The 24285-nt window shown below is 39.3% G+C and overlaps 1 protein-coding gene across 3 annotated transcripts in view; it reads left to right on the forward strand.

Annotated features, from left to right (window-relative positions):
* The window catches only part of Cnc (NFE2 like bZIP transcription factor cap-n-collar), a 247305-nt gene that overhangs the window by 89725 nt on the left and 133295 nt on the right, over positions 1 to 24285 (forward strand). For all 3 annotated transcript variants that reach the window (XM_076304818.1, XM_076304817.1, XM_076304819.1), the window contains exon 3: positions 14810 to 14885. In XM_076304818.1, coding sequence (XP_076160933.1) covers positions 14810 to 14885 — 76 coding nt within the window. The remainder of the gene's footprint in view (positions 1 to 14809; positions 14886 to 24285) is intronic.

Raw genomic sequence — 24285 nt, forward strand, 5'->3', positions numbered from 1 at the left:
CCCAACGAAATAAATTTAACGATTTTCGAAGCTTGTCGTTTCTCTTTTAATGGTAGATTCAAACGGTTCCCGCGTACGTGGCAAGTCTTCTCGGTATTTAGCGTTCTACCGATTGGAAATTTATTTGTTCTTAGTAATAGGTTTATGAAACTCCTCGAGAACCAGTTGTGTAACCGTGTTGTTCGTACGCGTACAGTGCTCCTGAAGCCAGAAAAAATTGACAAAATTACGATGGAGAAGCGTACATTTTATCTTTTCATGCATAATTTATACATAATTCATACATTATTTATACATAATTTACACATTAGATATATAAAATATACACTTCATTATTCATCGATTAAGGTATTATATTATACAATTAAGGTCTCCTAATTTTAAAGATGAAAAAATGGACTTTTTTAATCCTGTTTTGCCACACATTGATACATGTTCCGAGAATTCACATTCTTTTTCAATAAAAGAATAGTAACAGTTGCAAAAGTTGCCGAAATTGACACGATTGTTGGTTCTCTTGCAAATCTAAAACAGATAAATTAAGAAGGATTCCATTTAGTAAAGATACAACTATAGTCGATACTAAAAGAAAAACAATCTTCTGATTTAAAAAACTGGCTACACGTTAAAATTGAAATTTCGATTTTTTGTGCTTCTGTACAAACTTGACACTTATCGGTGATTCTCGAAGCTTTCGCGCGACAATGTAAATATTGCACAATCGACGCGCGATAGAAACTATAAAAATGGCTTTTTCGATTTTAAGCAAATAACCATACCGTGCCCTATGCAGTCCAACAACAAAACTACCAATCGAATTGTTTCCTCGATGCGCGTAACTAAACTTTTTCGCAACTAAACGTCGTGTTTTTGAATACAATGTGGATCGAGATTGCAAAAAAAGAGCAAGTTTCGTCGGAAAAAATTCGATCTCGAGATTCCCTTTGTGCGTACGTATAATACAATTCGACACGAAGGTTGACATAGAAACGCAGCTCCCGGTGAATTGAAATCAACCATTACAACACCAGGAGTTGTTTGTTTCGAAATTGCACGATTTTCGTTGACGAAGTTACCTGGAAAACCGTGCGACTCGTAACTCGTTCAACGAAAACATTCTTCGGGATCGAGATATCGAGCCCTTTCGCGCGAACCTCGTTGAATTCTTATCGAGCCTCCGCACGCAGCTTCCAGAGGAATAATCGGTCGAACATAGATCGCTCGGAGGTATAATCCCGCGGAACTCGTGGAAGCCATGTTCGGTAGACACCAAAGAGATTAAGTCGGAAGGGAACCGTCCCACGCGCTTTCGGATACGATCTCGGTCGATGCGTCGAACCTAACCGTCGGCTTTCGATCTTGTCTTTGCCTAATTCTTCGTACGTAGGAAAAATCTTCGATGCCTGAGATGCCTATCGCGTTTCTTCCGCGGTAATTTTTTTCCAACGAGAACCATATCCGCGCTGAGAACATCTTCGAGATTTTTCCAAGTGTCTACGATTATTCTTCTTGTCGGTTGCTCGTTGCTGAACGTATCGGGTGTCGTTCAACTGACGGTACAAGGGGTTAGGTGAATCAGAAATATGGAATAAAATTTGTTCATACGAGATTTTGTTTTCGAGAGAAAAATAACTTTGAGAGTTTATCGAGTGCGCGTGCACTCGATCAAGATTTTGACTCAACGGATTTCGTGTAGATTATATCTCTAACAACGTTCGTAAACATTCCCAGAATAAGAAAAGATGTTTACTGACTGGATATTTTTTAAATTTAAAAATTCTCGTCATCAATTACCGTATCGCCGGACACGTAGACGTATTCTTTTACTTAAATTTCTACGAGCGTTTTCTAACGTGTTCTTTTGCAGCTTCGATGTTTCGAACGATGTAATAATTTTCTCTTTTTTACCGCTTAACTTTCGATACGACAGTCGGCTATACACCGTAGACTTACCACGTCTTCATAAGGAAATACTCAACATTGGAAATATGCAAAAATAATCGAATCGCTGGAGTTCTTCCGAGATCTTTCCAAAAAACATATTTTGCGGCGAACAGAGTCACTCGGCTCAATATTATCCGAAATCGTGCACGAAAACTATTTCTCTAGTCGATAGTCTAAATTTGTCCTCGAACGAAGAATTTTTCGAAACATTGATTTTTGATCAGACGGCAGACGTTCAAAGTGATGGTTTTGAGTTCTTTAAGCAAAATAATTAGCTTTTAGACTATAAAAACCAAATTACCAGACAAAAATTTCCTCCAAATCGATACACTAATTTTCAAGATATCTTGTCCATGTTGAAATGCAGTTTCGAGAAAAACGCGTTCAAAGTTTCAACTTGCAATGACTCTTAACCGTTCATTTGTTTACTCACATAATGTCATCAGCTCCAGGCCCGTGTCGTTCACTTTCAACTGAAACTCTCCTGGTAATTTAACTAAATTACGTGCCGAATCAAAAATCAAAAGCAATTGTATCGATCCGTGTCGCAAACTTGAAAATTTCCTAAAGTTCCAACACAAATATTCAAACGACTGTACAACGTTCGTCGCGTTGCAACTATGACAGAACACTCTCGAGATGTGATACTTTCGAAACCAACCGGAGCCAAAATATCTCTAAACTCTTTGAAATATCTGGATCCACGCGACCGACTCCCTGATTGCTCACGAAGAGCGCGAAAAATCGAAATCGCTCGAAAGAACGGGTATCGCGAATAACTGTCGCGAGGATTTCTTTCAACGAGCCGCGATTTCACATCGGAAACGTGAACGAGATCGTTGCTGCGTTCGTAGCGATCAATTTCGTTTACTTTCTATTCGACGATGCGGCTTTTTCGACGTCGATTTCCTTCTTCTTCTTCTTCGTTCGACGCGGTTTCGTTCGACAGGCACGAAAAGCGTAAAGTATCCGGGAGATTCGAGCCTACGAAGAGTTCGTCCGCGGTACGGTGACCGACGATGACGTTGCATCGACGTTCTGGGCGGGTAGCCCATCAGACTTCTCGACGTTCTTTCTCTTCTCTTCTCTTCTCTTCTCTTCTCTTCTCACGACCTTCGGTAGTCGGTGGTCGGTGGTCGGTGGTCGGTGGTCGGTGGTCGGTGGTCGGCGCGTTCCCTCTTTCTTTTCCCGCGTCGCTATCCGCTCGCTCCGTCTCTCCAGAGTTCTTCCTCCTCGAAGATCGCATTGTTCCAATGGGCTCCACCTTTGTGAGGGCGCATCGCCGCCTTCGAAGGTTCGATAATACGGGGAAGATCCTCGATCCCGATCGAAAGCGGACGGATCGATCCACGGTATGGTTCGCGAACGGACGAGAACAAAGGGAAGCTCCTATCTTTCTCGGACATGTTTCGCTGCGTATTGACGAACGTCCACAGTATACCGAATCGTCCGAAACACGGCCAAACCTCGATAATACGATTTTTTCGTTGTGATTCGTGTTGATTGAACGAGTTCTGGTATCGTTGGTTAAGAGTTCGAAGTACACGGAACGGTACAAATATTAGTAAGGGAAAGTGACTGGAAATTTCGAAACTTTTTGCTTCCGTTGAAATTTGTACAGGTTCGATTGGTACTAAGTGTAACGACGATTTTCTGATAATTAAGTATTACTAGAGACTTTTACAGAGTTATCTACCGTTGATTGTAATTATACACGGTGTAGAGCTTTACGTATACGATTTGTACGGAAAATTTATTTCCATCTATTTTCATTTTCCATAAGAAAATAATGAAATTCGTGTTCGAAGTATACAAGAATGAAGTACACGATTCCGTTCTCACAGTTGCATTTAACGAACTCTAATTTTCTCTAAGATAATTACGATTAAGGCCTTTTACGTATTTAATTACTTTATACTTAACGTTAAACAGTAATTTAATTTACTTTTCGACAAAAGTGGACAATTCGATTTTTTAATATTCTTTAACCAATGGTTTTCTCAAAATTTCTAGAATCGCGGAAATATCTTACATCTGACTAATTACAAAATATATATGTTGTTTATTCATTGATCTCTTTATAACATCGCAATGTTAGCAAACGAATTGTATACAGTGAATTAGATGTATGCGATTCAAAGACTCAAATTTTCATAATCAGCGATCATAAAGATCGTAGTATGCACCATTTCTTTTAACAATCTTTAAAATTCTTTCTATTGTTATTAATTTTGGCCGCGTTTCAGCATCCTCGCGCGTTGCCACGGTTTCGTTTCTCTTCCTCCGTAAAAATGGTCTTTCGATGGACAATTATGCGCCAGAGAGCGAATAAAATTTACACCAATCTAAAAACTCGTAGATTCGTTTAACAATTCTGGTTGTCTTGCTAATCGTTTGTAATCTTGTTAAGTGGTACAAGCATACCAAACTTGGACTTAACATCTCCAAATGTTCAGATATACATAAGAATATCGAGACATCCTCGATATTGTATTTGTAAATTAATCGTTTCATTCGTGCAATTAGAAACGCAAAACGATCGATTATCACGATATATAGGTGTAAATGATTTTATTCGCTGGTTCACGTGTCTCGATCAAAGATCATTTGCATCACGACATATGTAGATGTTACTCGTTGATGCTTCAAGATTCACCCAATTTGCGGTGTAGGTCAAATCGAAATCATCGATAAATCCTTTCGTCTTGCCTGTCGGATCATCAAGGAGCATCTTGTCGCGATGTGCTGCCGTGTATTGCGTAATTGTGTGTGTGTGGGGGGGGGGGGGGGGGGGCTCGAGTGAAACTTTAAAATAAAAGTGATTTTCGACAATTTTTTCCAACATAAAACCTCCATAAAACTTTTCGTCATTCAGCCCCCTCCCCCCACATTCTTTAACATTTCAAGATATAAATTCTTTTTTTTTTTTTTGTTACAATTTATTGGCTCGTTGTTAAATAATGAATGTTTCTCTTTATAGACCTTCTTGTCGACAGCGTGTAATTTAGCATCTGTTTATGTTTATCTAAAATAAAAAATCGAACGGAGTTCATTCTCTTATATTTTTAAAAAATCAACGATAAAACGCAGTTCTATCTCATTTCTCTCATTTTCAGAGAAATTCTAGATTGTGCGTCGGTTTGTAAAAAAAACTTCGTTCGATTTCTTATTGTGAATCGACATAAAAGAATGCTGGACTGGATGTCGTCACGAAGGTCCATGATGAATAATATTTATTTGTGAAATATATACATACATATATAATATTTTAAAGTTTCTTATTTTAATATTTTACTTGAGCCCCCCCCCCCCCCCCTCCCTATTTGTTCTCCACCTCCTCCCCCTCTTAACGAGCGTTGGCTCGGATCGAGTAAACTACGGTCCGTGATTCTCGAACGGACAGTCGTTTCGATCGTTTAAGACGGATAGGTCGTTTCGATAGCTCGTTTTGCTTTTTGTATTTCGATAAGTGGACAAACGTTATAAATATCATGTACACTGCTTTAGCAACGCACCAGTTGAGGAGAATTCCTTACCTACTTACTCAGAGTAAACAACACTTACCTCGAGCTTCCCTCGTTCGAAAAAGCAGGTAATCGTAAATTGTCTCGCCTCTTCTCGTCCACTTTGTCGGTGTAAAATTCGGGTTCCTTGGTAATATCATCGGCGAGGGGCAACGAGTTCGAAGAATAATTATCCTTCGCTAGAACTCGGTGAAACGCGAGGTAAACGTCCCTGTTATCGTACCAATCTAAAAACAGTAACTTTTCAAGAATACCAGATAATTCACCAAAATACAAATTATCGTAATTACCAAAATCTCCTGTTTCGCGATTAATACAATCCTGAAGCGTTATCCGACCATTTACACGAAAATTGTACCAAAAATTAAATTCCTTACCGTTAATCGACCACCTGTCGTTTCCAGTACTATGTTTTATATTATTTCATTCGTTCGTTACACAGATCTACGTCTTTAAATTATACATAACACATCGCAACCCAATATATACTTCCAATTGAAATTTATTATTTCAAACGTAAAATCCTTGGCATACCTGATACGCATCTGGTTGCTCTCGCATCGACGAAAACTTTATCCATCGATATCGCTCGATACAATGCAAACCTTATCCTCCGATGGAATGACATCGTATTATAGTTTCGAGTTTTAATTTTCCAAATTTTGGACGCTAAACGTACCATTCCAATACCGTGAAAGAAATGAACTGTTGGTCGGTAATGGAGAGGCGTACGGTAAAGGGGACATTTACCTTAAGTGAGTAAATACACGCGTGGAACGTCTCTTGTTGCTCGGGGCGCCATCGATGGACCGAGTTCGATGGAAGAGGGTTACGAGGAGGAAGAAGAAAGCCGGTTGGCCGGGCAGCGGGAGAGGGGAGGCTAGAACCGAAGAGATTGGAGCAGCACAACCGAGGGATTCCGAGGGACGTATCGATGGTCCTGGAAATTGAAAACGCGCCCAGCGAACCGAAGCGGGCTCGGCCTCCTTCTCTTCCCCGATTGTTTCCGTCGGATGAAATTTCAGGACAAAATGGCGCCCGTGTTTCCGAATTGTTTCGATCCTTTGGAATTTCTCCTCTTCCTTTCCCCTACCTCTCTCTATCGCTTTTCCAACCGAACCAAGCCGAACGTATTTTTATCTTCGATCTCGTCGATCTCGCGAACTCGAACGCTTACCGAGCTGGATCCGAGCGAACGAATCGCGATACCGATCCAACTACGAAATCGTTTATCGTAGTAAGTTCAATTCTGGTAGAATAATCGCGATTCGGTAAACTGTATATAAACCCTTTTGTGTACAAGTGTAAATATAGCGATGAAATTGTTACGAACACTTTGACACTTTGACGCTGTTTATTCGAAGTTCGACCAGCACTGAAATTGAGAATGGCCTTAAAACGTCACTTTGACTTTTGAACTGTGTATTCTTGTACGCATTGAAACGTCTTAAAGCTTGTACAATAAATCGTACATAAAAGTACATATATACGAGTATTTGATCACATTCTTTGCATCCATATGAAATAAACATCAATCGATTGAAGAAAATATCTACGTGTAACACCAAGAGGTAGAAATAGAAGAAAATTGTCGAAGAAATGTTAAATGCATGCAGAGAGTGTTTGGGACGTGCGGTATATATTTTTTTAATTGTAAAAACTTGAAAATAATTGTAAGACAAAATTCTTGACAAAACTTTAAATAAGTAAGTGTTCGTAATAATTTGATCACACTCTATATTAAATATCAGACGCAGGAGATTAAGAAGTGAGCAAAGGACGTTTGAATTTGGTTAACGAAGAAAATAAATCGCAGGCTTTACAATGTTTATTAACGAACTTAAATATTTCTATTCGAACAATTGTTGCGACCGTGTAACGTCAGTAATCTCAAAGACAAAAAGAATTTCGGAAAGAATACGGTGGTATTTGGGAGAGAAGGGGTTCACTATGGATTGAATTCGAGTATAGTCGTTCACGCGGAGAGACATGGGATTAACCTATACGCATGACACAAAGACGTTGAAAACGGTGTTGAATACTTTCAATTTGCTTACAAAGGTAATCTCGGCACGGCGACCAGATAAACGAACAATATTCTAAACGCGAGCGAACTAGGGAAATATAGACAATTTTGAAACTCCGTTGGCCCATAGTTGGTAAATTAGGGTCCGACAGACCGGAGAGAATTTTATTATCACCAAAGATTCAATTCATTCGATTTCGTAATAAATTTATAAGAGTGATTCGCAACATAAGATCTATTTTCTTAAAAATAGTTGGAAATATTTTAACACTTGTATATGACAAAATGACTACCACAAACGTTTAGGGTTGTATAATATACACAGTTTGTCACATATAAAGAATTGTATGTGACAAAATAACCATCGTAAATGTTAAAAGTTATGTAATATACACAGTTTATCACATATAAAGAATTGTGTGTGACAAAATAACCATCGCAAATGTTAAAAGTTATGTAATATACACAGTTTATCATATATAAACAATTGTATGTGACAAAATAACCACCATAAACGTTAACGGTTATATAATAGACACAGTTTGTCACATATAAAGAATTGTGTGTGACAAAATAACCATCGTAAATGTTAAACGTTATGTAATATACACAGGTTACCACATATAAGCAATTATGTGTGACAAAATAACCATCATAAACGTTAAGGGGTATACAATATACACAGTTTGTCACATATAAAGAATTGTGTGTGACAAAATAACCATCCTACATGTTAAACGTTATGTAATATACACAGTTTATCATATATAAACAATTGTATGTGACAAAATAACCACGATAAACGTTAAGGGTTATATAATAGACACAGTTTGTCACATATAAGCAATTGTGTGTGACAAAATAACCACGATAAACGTTAAGGGTTATATAATAGACACAGTTTGTCACATATAAACAATTGTATGTGACAAAATAACCACGATAAACGTTAAGGGTTATATAATAGACACAGTTTGTCACATATAAACAATTGTATGTGACAAAATAACCACGATAAACGTTAAGGGTTATATAATAGACACAGTTTGTCACATATAAGCAATTGTGTGTGACAAAATAACCACGATAAACGTTAAGGGTTATATAATAGACACAGTTTGTCACATATAAGCAATTGTGTGTGACAAAATAACCACGATAAACGTTAAGGGTTATATAATATCGATGTGTCCGGTTTGAAATCGTGACGCGCGATAATTCTGGCGATAAAAACGGTAGGATTTTTGGAAACTATGTAACTGTCACGCGTACACACGGTTACGGACAGTGTGCTTTTGATCGTTTTTGACCACGCGTGAAAACGTTTCGAAACGATCCATCGCGAGGAACAAAATTCTTTTTTCGTCGACGTTGCTTCATCGTTCGCACCTATACGAATAAAGCAACCAACGGTTAAATTGTGGCTCCTTTCGGAGCCTTCGATCGAGTTTTTCGAAACAAACGTCGTGTCGGTTACCGAGAAACCGGAAACCATTTCCCAGGGGAAGCGTTACGAAATCGGTTCGTTCCGTTCACGTTACCGACGCACAGTGGAGTATTCGCAGCGAAAAGTGGAAAAAAACATACAACGACCAAAATGATACAGATGTTTCTTATTATGCCACTTTATGCCGTTAGCATGTACACGATGTTCCGATGTTTCTTGGTAAAATAATCGGAATAACGTTACAATTTTAAAAATTGTTCAATTAAAAGTAATATTTAAAAATAAAATAATCTTATATATTGTGACAAGATAATTATAATGACATTAATTAATTCGTTCGATTAATCATCCGTTAAGTTATCCACTAGAAAAAAATTGAAAATAAAGGAACGTTAGTACTAAACCATGTATCGCGATGGCAATATGTTAGTGGCACGTGCCAATTGGAGGAAATATTTCTTTTGTCTACCCTTAATAAACACTCGGAGAGACGTTACTAAACGTTATTTCCTTCTTTCCACGAAAAAATACTTCATTTTTTTGCGTTTCAGTTACAAAGAAGTTATTATTTCACCGAAAAGCAGAAACCAAAAATAGACTTTACTGGTAGCAATCAACTTCTTTTTTAGAATGAAGGTGAAACTGTATTCTTTGAAATGAGGCCAAAATGAAGATTGAATCCCGCTAGATTCGTAATCTGAAAAATGAAACAAAAATAGAAAAGAATATTACCTATTCAATTAGGTAAAATTCAGAAAGTATCGATCGAAATATAAAAATGTAATTTTAAATATCTTCAAATAGATATTGATAGGTATACTTACTTCCATCGTATACCGTGTAACTATATAAAAAAAAAAGGAAAACTGTAAACGATGATTCCAATTTTCAACGATTTTGAAACTGACCATTTCACGATTTGAGACTGTAGCCATGATCGAATTAACAAATAGTAAAGAAAAAGCATGTTGAATTATAGTTTACACGTTCAATTGACTACCGGTAAAAAAAACTTTTTCATTACTGGAATACTTGTACAACTTCTTCTTACCGTTTGGGTATGAATACTCCACTGATCGTGAGCGACGAAAGGATAAACTCGACAACGTGCGATACGATCGAGTTTTAGGTTCGCCTTGGAACGACCACCGGTGCGAAAACTTCCGTTCGTAAGTGCGCGATCGAATTTATTCTTCGTTCAATCGTGATGCCGCGGCAGCGAGAAAAAGTTAACTCTTGGTGGAAGGAATCGCGTTCGTCGCGATGCTTCCCACGTTGAAACGACCGATACGACAACGAAATTGAGAATCGAGCAGTTTGAAATAAAAATCAGAGACCGGTGGCACGCGAAAACGAAAGGACCAACCACGTATCAACGACCGAAGATTTTACTGTTCGCGAGGATCGATGCTACGCTGGAAGCAAACACACTCGTGGTGATCCGAAATCTCGAATACACTGTGACGGTTCACAGCGGTCCAGAATCCCGTAAAAATTGTCAGAATTGATTTTTTCAACAGTAAGACGTAGCTGAGTTTCTATTTTTCATACAACGCAGTCCGTATCTATTAAATATTGTAACACCCGAATCCCTAAATCGCAGACTCTAGAAACTTTCGATTTTACGGAAACTGAATCGAGCCTCGTTCGTCTACCTTAAGAAGTATTATTTAAATTTCTACTGAACGACTAATAAACATTACGCTAATTATTTCTCGACCTACAAAAACTTCACTTCGAAGAACGTCTATAACGTTTCAGGCGAACAATTTCCCAAAGATGTTCAAAAATTGTCTAAATGAGAAACTATTGTGGGATCTTTCGCACGAAAACGTGAGAACAATATTTCATTTGCGTCGATTTCTGTCTAGACCGGACCAAGTTCTATTTGATTTTTGAAAAATAAAGAAACTGTGAGATGCGGAGATTGCTGTTGCGAATTCTCCGTTAATTTCTCCTGTCTCTTATTCTTTCCATAAAGAATGATTTTTCCTTGACAAGAATGGGAAATTTTAAAAAATCTTGAAACATTGAACAACAATGAACAGCATTTCAGAGCTCTTCTTTCAAAAACTGAACTCGAAGATTCGCACTCGTGCTTAGTGTACTAATGGTATTTAGGGAATGAAATTCTATATAGTTTTTTCGAAAAATAAAAGACACACATAGGATACATGGTGTTTGGAAATTGTTATTAGTTATATATATAATTTTTACATCAAATCATGTATAAAAAGATAAAATACACGCCTATCCATCGGTTTCCAACAAAACAATGTGTTTTCTGAATTTTCTGGTTTCTGGGCCACTGTACGATTGCGTGTCATCAATCTCGAAACAAACACTAAATTCGTAGTCGCGTCGTGGAATGAAAAAAGCAAAAGTCAATCGAATGGTAACAGTTCCGTTGGAAGCTGAACGAACCTAAAATAATATCGCGAAACTGGAATATATTTAGCTACCTGAGAGACCGGAAATGACTCGGTGAAAACATACCGATACGTTTACGAAATACATCGGCCGAAGTGTTTCAACGAGACGAAACGCATGTTCAAAAGTGACGACTTTTCACGTGCGGCAGACACGAGTAAAGGTCGTAGATAAGACTGCGAAGATTATTATCGAGAGTTTTTTTTAAAAAAAGTAACGTTTAAAAGTTTTTTAAAAGTCTCGTTTTATCGAGAACGTACATCAATTTGTCGTAAGCGATAAGTTTTTCTTACGCGACTAAGAGCAAGAATTGTTTTATCTATACCTGTGCATTTTTATCGGCAAATAAACGATACGAAATTATTCTATAGGCGCCAATAGATAACGAGTAATGTTTACTCGTACGAGCTTTAACGTATTTTAACGACGAGAAATGGAAGAAAAAGAAAAAATCAACGTGCAATAACGACGATTAAACCGAAGCTTCTTATTCGCGTTAACGTTGATATATTTTATCGATGATACGTAAAAGAAAATCCAACGACGTAATCGCGATAACTCTCGAAACAATATCGATTCAGTCGTTGCTACGATCATAGCGCAAATACCTATCTACCAGTGATTACGAAAGTGGTCTCTATCAAAAGAGAAAAGAGGAAACAGGCGTCCATACTCGACGATATAAATCAATTTAACGCAAAATACACGATAAATTCAATCTATTTCAATTTTCTACTTACACAACGTTTATAATTACTGGCACACGTATAATACATGTGTACGTATACACCTCGAATAAATGTAAATTATTCCACGGTGAATCTACTTTTATAAAAATAAAAACGAGTTACGTCGATCGTAGCCGACTTTCTTAAAACGTTTATGACGCGTTTAGTGTTAAACATCGTTCGTCGACCTTTCATCCGTACTGTTTATTAGTCGGTTATAGGTACCTATTTGTACCTATTTGCTTGTATCGAGAAACGACGAAGAAATCGGAAAGGGTATCGATTTAGACGACCAATGACGTTGGACAACTGACTTTATCCTACGTAAATACTAGAGAAGCTCGTTTCACGTGTACTCAAATATTACACGTGTACAAGTGTAATTAACGACTCCGAACTTTAAACCGTGTATTTCCATATTGTACGTGTGTTTCGTATCAAACGTATATTTTGTGTTACACGTAACACATTTACGTAATTATAAAGATTATTTTGAAGAATTATAATTGAGAAAAACACAAATGTACTAAAAGTGTACACACACGTATGCACACTTAAACGTCCAATAATTTCTTAATAGACGGTACACGAATATTTGAATACACTTTCGAAACCTTGACCTCTAGTAAATACGTAATAATAGTGTCTAAGTACCTATTACAAGTAGAAAACGCTAATAATTTATAAACAAGTATTCGTGTTAAAACGACAAATAGTTTCGTTCGTTTACGAGAACCTACGACGAAATTTCAACACGTCGAAAAATATTAAGTAGAGATTTCTTCGACACCTCAGAACGATCGAATACTTCTTTCGCTTTTATTCTTTTCTTTTCGAATAAACGTACACGATTCACCACCGTGCAAATAAATACTTCCATCCCCGATATCGAAAGCGTATTTTCAATCACCCGACACGACGATTCGTTCCATCGAGAACAATTTGTCCAGTATCGTGCCTTTCGATGAATTAACGCACGAGTTTCAACGATCTACCGACCTACCGTTTCAACCGACCTACCCGTAGGAAAAAAAGAAAAAAACTGAACGCGATCGAAACCGGAAAGCTCTAAATTTCGTCCCGTGAAAATTGTTCGATCGTAGGATCGCTCGAATTTTTTGTATTCGTAACCCCGGCTCTTTGGATAAGGCAGCACTCGGCGACGATACATCGCCTGGAAGGAAAAAGAGACCGAAACGACGCCAGAAGGGGATGAAAAGCAGCAGGTAGGACGGGGAGGGCCGAGGGAAGGGAGGCTAGTGACTGGATAGCCGCTATCGGAGAGTCGCTATGATTAATGATCGACTACAATGCTGTTTTCATTAAACTCATTTCACTGCGGCTCGTATATAACACTGACATGGCCGACCTATGGCCTCGGGGCGTACGAGCGTACGGGCGCCCTTTGGTCCTTTTTCGAGTCGCTGTTAGGACCGCTTGATTATGACGTTTCTATGATCGTCGACCTTGATGCTCTCGAATACCGTCCAATTGAATTCGATCGTTGTTACGAGCGTCGTTCCCGATCCTTTGATTATCCACGAGAAAGCGTCTTGATTCGGAGTCGAGCGCGATATCCGAAACCGAAAACGACCGACCGACTCGGCTTCGCGAACGAGTATTTACGTTTGGCACGGTACGATAGTCGCGAATACGGTAACTCCATTTATCCGACACAATCGGTGAACAAGACTTGTCGCGTAACCGAATCTGTCCTATAACAAAAACCCACCGATTATTCACTCGAGGTGTTTATCCGTTCGTACAATTGGGGCTGATTTTCACGTAACTGGATTTTCCTGTAGATTCTTTCGAACGCAAGAGAAAAGATTCATTTTATCGTTGTAAATATAACACGTATGTTCGATTCGTTTCATCAAAGTGCAATTCGTACGTACTTTGATAAGACTGAATAGATATGATATATCGTCGATGCCTAATAGTATTACAATTTGCAGATGTATGGAATTAAGAGACTTGTAATTAAACAAGTACCTATTGTACGAAGAAAGGTGTCGCGTCTTAGATATTAGACAATCTATTCGAGGATTTTGTAATAATTACATTTTGTACACCATTAAGGCACTGCCTGTGTTTTTCGTGTTTGTTTTTAATTATCCATCGTAGCGTTTTACCGCATTATTTACGCTTCTTGTAAATCATGCATCGCCGGTATTGATATTTCATTCTTCTTCACTCTTCGTTATTTCCTTCGGCGTACTCATCGTTGCGATTGAACGTTCGTTTCGAGTTGATCAACTGTAACTCGAGATATTGTTTCACCGGTGATGAGGAGACTGGAATTTCTAAAGACGAAAAACAAAAACGTCGAGTCGTGTAATCGGTACGTCGCGTGGATCAAAGTTGGATAATGGGAGCTTCGAAGCGAAACTTTTATCATCGGTAAATCGGGTACTTTGTCGGATAAATGGAGTCCGTGCGAACAAAGTTCTATCGCATAGATAACGATTTCGAGAAAGGGTTCTGAGCGAGTATCGTTTCCACGTAACGGAAATTCTGAAGAATTGTCCGCTGCGAAGAATTCTACCGTTTCGAAATTTTTTTTTTTCTTCTTCGAACATTTCTTTCGGACACTGGTAATTGCTCGTTGCTTCGAATCAGCGATTCGAAAGTCACGGCGTCTCCGACGACATCGTGATTCGTTCGTCTGATCGAGTGTACGTTTGACAAATGAGATTTTCGTTTGCAGAAGGATGCCAAAGAGTTCGAAGTATCGGAAGATGATCCATGGGCGGGTCTTCCTTACACCGTTGACCTCGAAACCGGTAAGTGTGGATCATTTTTGGAACGTGACACTTTTAGTCGCGACGAAATAACGGAAAACCTATTTATGCTACAAACTGTTCGATTACGGTTTCGAGCATTTGAAAGATCGGTTTCTTTTTTTTACTATAAACATGCACGACACCGATAAGTTTTCTTTTTCCTATATTTTTTTATCTTTTATTTTTCACTTTTCCAAAAAGTGTATTTTCTCCCATTCTTAAATCGCCTGCATCGAATGGGACATAGAAATTTGTGTATAGAACAATATAACGAAATGAGATGATACAGGTACCTATTTTTTTCATAAATGTTGCTTCGTTGTAGTTACAATTTTAGGAATTTCTTTTGGTTCAATTGTACAAGTATCGGTCGTATTACATCGAGTTTAATATAAATCTTTAGTTGTACATTGATATACTCAAAACATAAAAATCATGAACAAAAGATACCTTTATAAAACGAAAACAAGTTTCGTAACCTTTAAGTAGTAAGTTTTGGGAAAATTGCTCGACATTGTGTTTATTAAAACTTATTGTCCTTGATAATGAAGTAGGCTTAGACTTTTACAAGGGAAAAGATTTATTTCTATCCACGAAGCCCTTCAATTACTCCAAACTACCATTTTTTTCTTTTTCTCGTACAATAGCTACGTATTTCTTAAAATTAACAACACACTGATACGCTAATTCTCGGGAGTGAATGGTTGTTGAACCGTAAACTTTCCAAACTGTTTTTAACTCTTTAAGACCTTAGGGGTTAAGGCGCGGCTAAGAAATAATTGTAATTCTCTTATCCCGAATTAAATAAGTTATTTTCGAGGTGTTGTATTGTAAAAGAGTTATTTTTGAACATATGTACACACCGATAACTTTCTCTAAACGCATATATGCATCGTTCTTCTCGTTAAATATTCTATTGTTCTCTTGGTTTGTCTTACGTGTTTAGCTAAACGTGATTTTGAGATATTACAAAGATTTAACTACTTACTGCTCTTATTATTAATCCGTTAATAGTAACTTCATCCATGGCTTGTTTCGTTTCTGTTACGTCTACTACAATTTCGTTCTTTCGATGAGGTATTTATGGAAGTCGAAAAAAAATAAAAAAGAATGTTCGTAAGTGAAACTTAACCTATGAAAATAAATACATACACGTACGAATGGTTGCATTAAGTATCATACTTATTTGTACGTAGTATACAACAGATACAGAGTGTGTGAGTGTAATAGTCGTTTGTATATAAATGGGATATCACGTCCATAACTTATTCTCCTATGTGTCTTGTTCATAATTATACTAAAAACGTTAACAAATTTACCTTATTCGATTATATCGAGGAAAGTAACTTAATATATATAATATATTCTTATTCTCGAAGAAATTTCTCATCGATCGTGATAACGAAGAAACGAAACAAGAGCGACAAGACTTTAAAACGTTTCGAGAAAATAGGACAAATTTTGCAATACTTCGAATTACGAAAAAATACAATTATCCATTAGAATTATACACGAACTGTCACTGGTATCGCATTAGGTACGATTAGCGTGTCGTGATGTAATTATTCGTCGTTTGTCGAAATATCGTTTCCATTCCACGAAGAAAGTAGTTGCGTTCATAGCGGTACATTTCGCGAGGGAAATACTCGAAGCCCGTTCTAACGTGTCCTGTTGCGTGGTGTCGCGGCATCGAACATCACAGGGCACGTTTACGGTTCGAGATCGTTGGTTAAAAATGTTCTCCCGATAACGCTCGAATTTACCAATTATTTTACAACGTATCGGAACCGTGAACGCGCGCCACGATCAACTCCGATTACGTAACGCGTTTACGCGGTGCTCCGAAAGGCCGGTTTCCGTACGAGTCTCCGATTAAACGGTCGATCAAACGCGATAGACACGTTCCACGTATCCCAGACGCTTCGACGCGCCAATAAAAATCAGCGACGGTTGAAAAGTAGCTCCTTGTATTTGAAGCGTGTCGAATTAACGCGGCAATTTATAGCAGCCAATTCGAACGTTATCGGGACTGGCCACGCCTTTCGCGGCACTAATTACCATAAACGCGCCCGTTGACCATTTTTTCGCCGGTGCGTTTTTACCTCGATCGGGCATCGGCGGGTAGGTAGTTGGTAACAACGGGAAGAAAAAGTTGTTTAGAAACTGGAAGAAAACTGGCCGGTGAGAGTCGCTCTCGAGAGCGATAGACGCGGTATCGGGGATTGCTTTCGCGACTAGGTACCTATAACGAGGGTAAATGCTCGGGGGGGCTGTCCTTTGCGCGTGACTCTCGCGTGGACACACCCCGGTTCGCGGCGAGCATCGCTCTCGGCCGCGAGAGGGCGTTTCGGTAGCCGAGTGTTTATTCCTTCGAATCGATTTTTCCAAATTAACGGAAACGAATTACTTCGGAGAGAGAGAGAGAGAGAGAAAGAGAGAGAGTAAACGGTGAACACGGATCTTCTCGTGACGTTTTTATCCGGATAATATCGATCTCTTCGAACACCGTAAAAGAGCGAATAAACTACCGTACTCTTATACACGATGAAAGTATCATCGATCGTTGAAATTATGATTCGGTTACAGTCATTTACCTGAAAAAGGGTATCGGATCTCGAGTATTCGAATATTCCCCGTAGACAATTCGTAAGATGCTCCAAAATGAAAAACAAGGAAGAACGAAAGAAAATAGAATCGATTTAAGGAAATTGTCTTTAGGATCGAATCGCGCTCTTTTTCAAATTTTCCCTGTTTTGCGCACGATCGTTGAAACTGCCCGAAGAAACGAACGGAAGGTACGATCGAACCGATCGGTAGAAGGTGACATCGCGCAATTGCGGTTTGCTGTGAAAAAATAAATTTCATCGTTCCTCTTCCCGTGTACGCCACCAAACCTGTGCCGCGTACGGACGTTACGAAGAAAACGACTCCGCCGGTTGAGAACAGACGCCGCGTGGTGCGCGAGGTAAATGCGCGGGAGACCATTCGCCGTATGCCACATGGTGCAGTCCCGCGCATTCGTATCGCGCACCACGCGGACGCTTGTTCTCAACCTGCGGCACCGATCGTCCCGCAAAGCTCGCGTCGGGGCGAGTATTAATCGCACCCTTCGCGATCTACGCTCGTGAGAAAATTGAAGACCAGTCCGATTCAAGACCCTCGCTTCTCCATTTCCGAAACCTATCGATTACAAATCTCGAACGATTCGAAAACGGTCCCGATATCCGCAAAGAAACATCGAATCGCGTTTCGTCCGCGTTACCAAAACGAGACAGAGAGATAACAGCGTCTCGGAACACGGAGTGTAGCGTTTACCTGGCCGCCAAGGTGTAGTTTGTTCGGGTACGCGAGCACGAATTTTCAGAACCAGATTCCAGTTCCAGGAGACTCGGGGAGAAGACGGGGAGTGGCTCGAGAAACGCCCTCGCTACCTTCTTCCCTTCCCTTCCATTCCCTTCCATTCCCTTCCTTTCCTCCCACCGTTGCCGTCCCGTCCCGTCCCTTCCCTTCCAATCGCGTCCCATCCCGTCTCGTTCAGTTCCGTTCCGTTCCGTTCCGTTCCGTTCCGTTCCGTCCCGTTCCGTCCCGTCGAGCCAGGCAGCCCTTCGTGTTCGGTTCCCCTTCTCCGCATTTAATTACTTTGCGTCGCACGGCGGGTCGAGAGCGCGCCTAGCCCTCCTCCGCGCGATCCACTCTACGTCGTCTTTCGTATCGACGCTTGACGAAGGTTCGCGAGCTAAAACCTTTTTAAAACGTCGGCGTATCCGCGAACCTCTTTCTTTTTCTATCGCTTGAAAAAAAAAAAAAGAAAAAAAAGAAAGAACCCTGTCCTCGCCTATTTTCTTCCGAACGGAAATAGGCGAGCGGAGAAAATCCCAAGTGGTCGCCGCGCGAGGAAACGGCACGATGATCACGGAACGAACGAACCAACGTTTACGATTTATTTTTAACAAAAAGTTACTCATCGTCGGCCCTACGAAAGTATTGGGTAGGTATTTAAGGTCAAGACGGAGTAATTTCGCATGCACGAACCGAACCGCCACTCCGGGTATAATAAATCTCCCGTTATGGTTTTATTTCTATTGCCCAAGATGATTGACTTTTTAATTAACCACTCCGAGCGATGCGTCCGATTACGTACCTACGTCGTAGTGTACGAGTACCTAACTCGACGTACGGTCGCCACCGACAGAGGTCGTCTCGAAAGAATGCACCCATTCGAAAGTATTTATGTACGTAGGTAGGTAAATAGGTACGGAACGGCGCGGTGTGCATAACGTTGCAGGGAGCGACAGTAGCCGAAGAAAGAGAAACAGCCTCAGGAAACGCGTTTTTCTCCATCGGGTGATTATCTTTTTATCGAGTATAATATCTGTACAATACGTACGGTACTTTGTGTCCTTCGATAACGATAAACGTTCGCTCCGAGCGTATCCAAGCGAACTTTATCAGAACGATACATCGATCTTTTCCATTTTCGTTTCTCGATATCGTTTATTTATCTAAGTACCTACGATCGAATCGATCCGTACTAGGTTAAATCTCCCAATAACCGTCAGTGTCCCTGTAACTGCTGGTTAAATTATTTTATCGAATAACGAAACAACGTACGACGAATAATAAATTTCCACTTGGTTTTTACGTAACGATGCATAAATATTCTATATTTCTTTACACTTGAAACTTGAAAAGTAAATATTACGAGGCGAACGTGTCGTTTGAGTATGAAAAGCAACCAATCTGAGCAGAAAGTACGAGAATCGTTACAATGTGGTAATGACCATATAATAATGTTACCATTCGTCCATTTGTTACGCATACTGGATCGAAAATACGTAAATATTTACCTACACGAAGGAATCGTTTCCATTCGAGCGACAATAGACATTGGACACGGTTTTACATTTTCGATGAAAATTGGTAATCGATCGAACGTATTCGACGCGTACAGAAAATTGTCCAAATTGAAAGAATTTTTCAATGTTTTCGTTGCCCGTTTTCCGATCAAATTTCCCCGCTTATTTTTTCGAAACGAAAAATTAATTTCACCGTTCATACGACGGAAGAATATTAGACGAGGATCGTTGTAATTTCAACACAATTTACAGTTTGCTAATTTGTTCCACCGCATCGAGCAGCCGGTTGTAAGTAAATTAATTCGATTCCGCAATAATAAGTCCGTTTTACGAAGCACCGGGCAACCTAACAAGAGCACCGGGGAGCTCATTACGCGGCTATCTCGTCGTCGATCGATCGAGTCTACTCGACGTACGGTATTGTGTGATTAATGAGTCGCTCGACAAAAGAAAGCACAAATTCCTCGAGCGTCGCTATTCTTTAAGGTTCGGTAAGAGAACGCGGTGAATAACATCGAGCAGACTCCGGACGAGAAGACGAAGCTTCGAAATGCGCGGTTATCTCGTAAGATCTCGCGCGAGCTTACCTATCTCGTTTAACCGATTTTTAACATCCGACAGTACCTGTTTTTTCGCGCCAAACCACCGGGAAAGACACGCTACTTAAGAGAATTTTACACCCGTTTACCGATCAACGAACGAATTTTCTCTTTTCACTAATATTCGCTCGTTATAATTTGCAATTCGTTTCTCAGCATTCGGTAAATTTCATCATCGTTCGATTCTTTGTCGATAACACGTAGATACTTTTTTCAGCTGTCCGTACTATTTATTAGCGAGTTAGATTTATAAAGTACTTTTTAATTAATCTTCTCAAAATAGGTCGAATATAAAGCTCGTTGGCTAGTGTGTCGGAATGATTGGTCAGCCTCGATTTGAATTTTTTCAGCATATCGTACGATTACTTCTTCGATTGATTTAATTTTAAGGTCTTTTCTCGCGTACCGTGGTGCGTTTATCACTGTACGTGGTACTGATCGATTGTCAGGGCCACCATCTTTTTCATACAATTCGTAATCGTGTTCCAAAGCTTGCCTCCGTATTGGCCCGACGATGGTTTCGTGGATCGGTAGCTAGTTTCCTGTACTCGACTTGGATTTTCTACCAGTTAGGTGACTCGAGTTCGTTCCCTATAATTTCGTTTGTTTCACGTGCGAATAATTCATTAAACGTTAAGAGTGAAATTCGCGATAAAAGTTCGACGCGGAGTGGCAAGGCAATCGCGAAACGACATTGTCGTAGTCCGATACAAAGTTTCGTTCGAAAGGGCGGACTCGTGATCGCGTGTAAATTTATTCGTAACACGTGATCCTAATACTATTACAAATCGTTTCCTGCGGTTACACGGACGTGTGGCTCGAGCGAATCGCGATCTCCGCGCACGAGACTCGTGCTTTCGTGAAAAGGGAACGAGGAGCACAGGAGAGTAAAAAGGCCTCGTACGTTACCGTCGACGTACAAGGCGCTTGTACCAATTTGACGAAGCATGATGGATTACACGGTGGATCTTATAAAAAGTTTACATCCACGGAATAAATTATCATAGCATTGTCTCGCTGCAAATACTTTGGGCGCGCCGCTTGCTCGCTCTCGCGTGCAACCCCCACCTCGTGCACCGTGTCTCCTCGAACCGATACACGAGAACAAATACGTGAACTCGCGTACTTTTCTTTGCTCGGCCATCGACGAGATTATTTTTCGTTATTAAGAAACTCTTCACTACCGTCGAACTCTTCGTTCTGTATTATTCGCGCGAACATTGGACGAAAACGCGACACGAACGCGAATCGAGAAGTTTTCTTAAGAATTTTAATCTCGAGCGTTCGTTTCTTTTTCTTTCCTTCTCGAAATACTACCAATCGATCTCTTTTATGTCGCGAGTAAACAACGAGAGAGAATAGTATGCAATAAGAACAGAATCATTGTTATTTAACTAACGAGCTTTTAAGACGCTCGCATCCGTTTTATTTTTTATATTTACAGTAACAAGATACTTTTGGGATAAGTTGAAACTCTATCTAAAAGTTGATTCGATGCAATGTTGGGTCGAAGACTCGAAAAATTGGCAAAACTTAAAATATGAAAATTCGCCAATTCGTGATCATCTGTCGGTAGATATTGCGGTTAAGAATCGATAAAAGTAATCATACCGAAGAGGTGTACTTGGTGTCGTTAGAGTTCAAAATATTGGTCATTGCTATTGGCTTTTGTTACAGAGTGAAAAATAGATGATCGAACAAGTATATTTTTATAACTACGCGACGATATTCATCGACTAAATTATGGTGGATTTTTTTTTATCATCTTGAAAGAATAATATAATTTTTAGATACTTCCAAGACTTTAGTTGACTTTCTAGAGTGTTCCGGAACAATTTTTTTCCAATATGCATTTATTTAACTTTAATATCGAGAAGAAGAAAATTTGCAACTTTTTTATAATTTGTGAGAAATTGTATTTCTTCTACGTGCGATATCATCAAAAATATTGTAATGTTTGTAATAGTTATTTCGACGATAAAATTCTTTGCTCGTTATGAAATTTCTGTCAATATTTTTGAGATTGACGTCGATGGTTTCCGAAGATTTGCTGTTAAAATGAAAGTTACGTCAAGTGGTTGTGAAACAAATGTTCAGAAATTTAAACATTGTGCGAAAGTTACAGAAAGTGTGGCACCCGATGTCTCCGACCAATCGAAAAATACTAATTCACGATCCGGAAATTATTCTTTACGCATTAATACCAATTAGTCGACTAAGCGAGGAGACAGAAAAAGCTCCAAATAAAGATTGTACATTTTTCCGCAATAAATTCTCACAAATGTTGTCCCTAACCAATAATAACAACGGAGATTATTTAACGATATCTAACCTTCGACAATTGCCATTAAGAAAAACTAAATCTTTTCCTGGAGAAATTTTAAACGCGTTACGTGCACAAAATCCAAGATCTTGAACAACAGGTAAATGCTACCTTTTTCGAAAAAACTAATTGACTTCTTCGGATGAAATGTAACATAATAAACTTCCGTAATTATAACATAAATATTTATAATTACGAACGTATACGACTATGTTTACGAACATTATCATATTATATGATTATGAATTAATGAATTACATCGATAAAGACAATTTTAATTACTTTTGCCCCGGGATATTATTGTTTTCTATTAGTATTGTTCGATCGTGCGTTAATTCGTCAAAAAAAAAAAAGAAAAAGGCTACACAATTAATATCGTAAATTTGAATCGAACGCGACGAACCGTTGCGCGTGCGTATCGAGGAAATCAATTCGTTCGAAATATTTCGCTCGTAGCTATCATAGCGGAAAATGTGAGAGAAAGGAAAGAAGAAACGAGTACTTCGACGCGATTAGAAACGACGTAAATACGTCTTCGATATGTGGTTGCTCTTTCGATAGATCCATCGAGATGACCGAGTTGGACTCGCGTCAAAATTTTCTGATAGCTAGACGATGCAGCGACGCCACCTTTTGCGATATACTTGCAACCTTATACGACAACGAGTCTTTAATAATTCATCGAACGGAGGAAGGTCGACGACTCAAAGTTCGTACGGTACACTTACAGCTGCATTGTACCGAACAAACGCGATACGATACGGAATAGAAACTGGAGAACACACGTGTCTCTGTGTATCGTTTTATCGTTTCGCCGTAATCGTTGAGCAGAACTCCGAACAATTCTACCCTAAACGTATAAGCGGAATCTGAATCGCGAAACAATGTCACTGTTTGCGGAAATAATTGTTAACACGGCGTTCCAACTATCGCTACAGTTGACAATGTATTTTTTCCTCGCCTTCTAATTACGCGTGTCGGTAAATTAGAAATTTCTTATTGCCATCGAGGAAACTACGAACAATTATATTCGACTAAAAATCCTCCGTTGGAATCAAATTACAACGGAGATTCGATTCATCTACGACAGTGCGCTTATGTTAAGATACAATTGGTGTTCAACGTTGATAAAAGATAGTAAACAGCTAAAGTTCGTTTTTCACGTGTTTCTAGTCTTTGGTGCACACGCGTTAAAATATCCTCGGCCTCGTTTCTTGTCCAAACTCGATGATTCGATCGTTTCATTAAAAGTGTACTATCCATCCACGAGAAGAAAGCAAACGAGTGTTTGTATCCCCTCTCCTGGTTTACGGTTTAACAGCTCCGCCTACTATCGCGCGCATCTTCGCTATTGGTCGCTGACGAGCTTCTCTTCACTGTCGTCGACCAATAGTGACGATGGTAGGGGAGCCGAGAGACTGTAAATCAAATTGGGACATAAACACTCGTTTGCTTTCTTATCACGAACGGACAGTACATTGCTTAAGAAAGAAAAAATACAATTCGATCAGTTGTTTCTAAACTCAACCGAATTGCAATATTGGAAAACTCGTAACTCTCTTTTATTACAGGATTGTAGCAATTTTTTCATCGCGTTCTCCCCTGTATTTGTGTAGATATGT

The sequence above is a fragment of the Ptiloglossa arizonensis genome, chromosome 2 (assembly GCF_051014685.1).
Source record: "Ptiloglossa arizonensis isolate GNS036 chromosome 2, iyPtiAriz1_principal, whole genome shotgun sequence".
Lineage (NCBI taxonomy): Eukaryota > Metazoa > Arthropoda > Insecta > Hymenoptera > Colletidae > Ptiloglossa > Ptiloglossa arizonensis.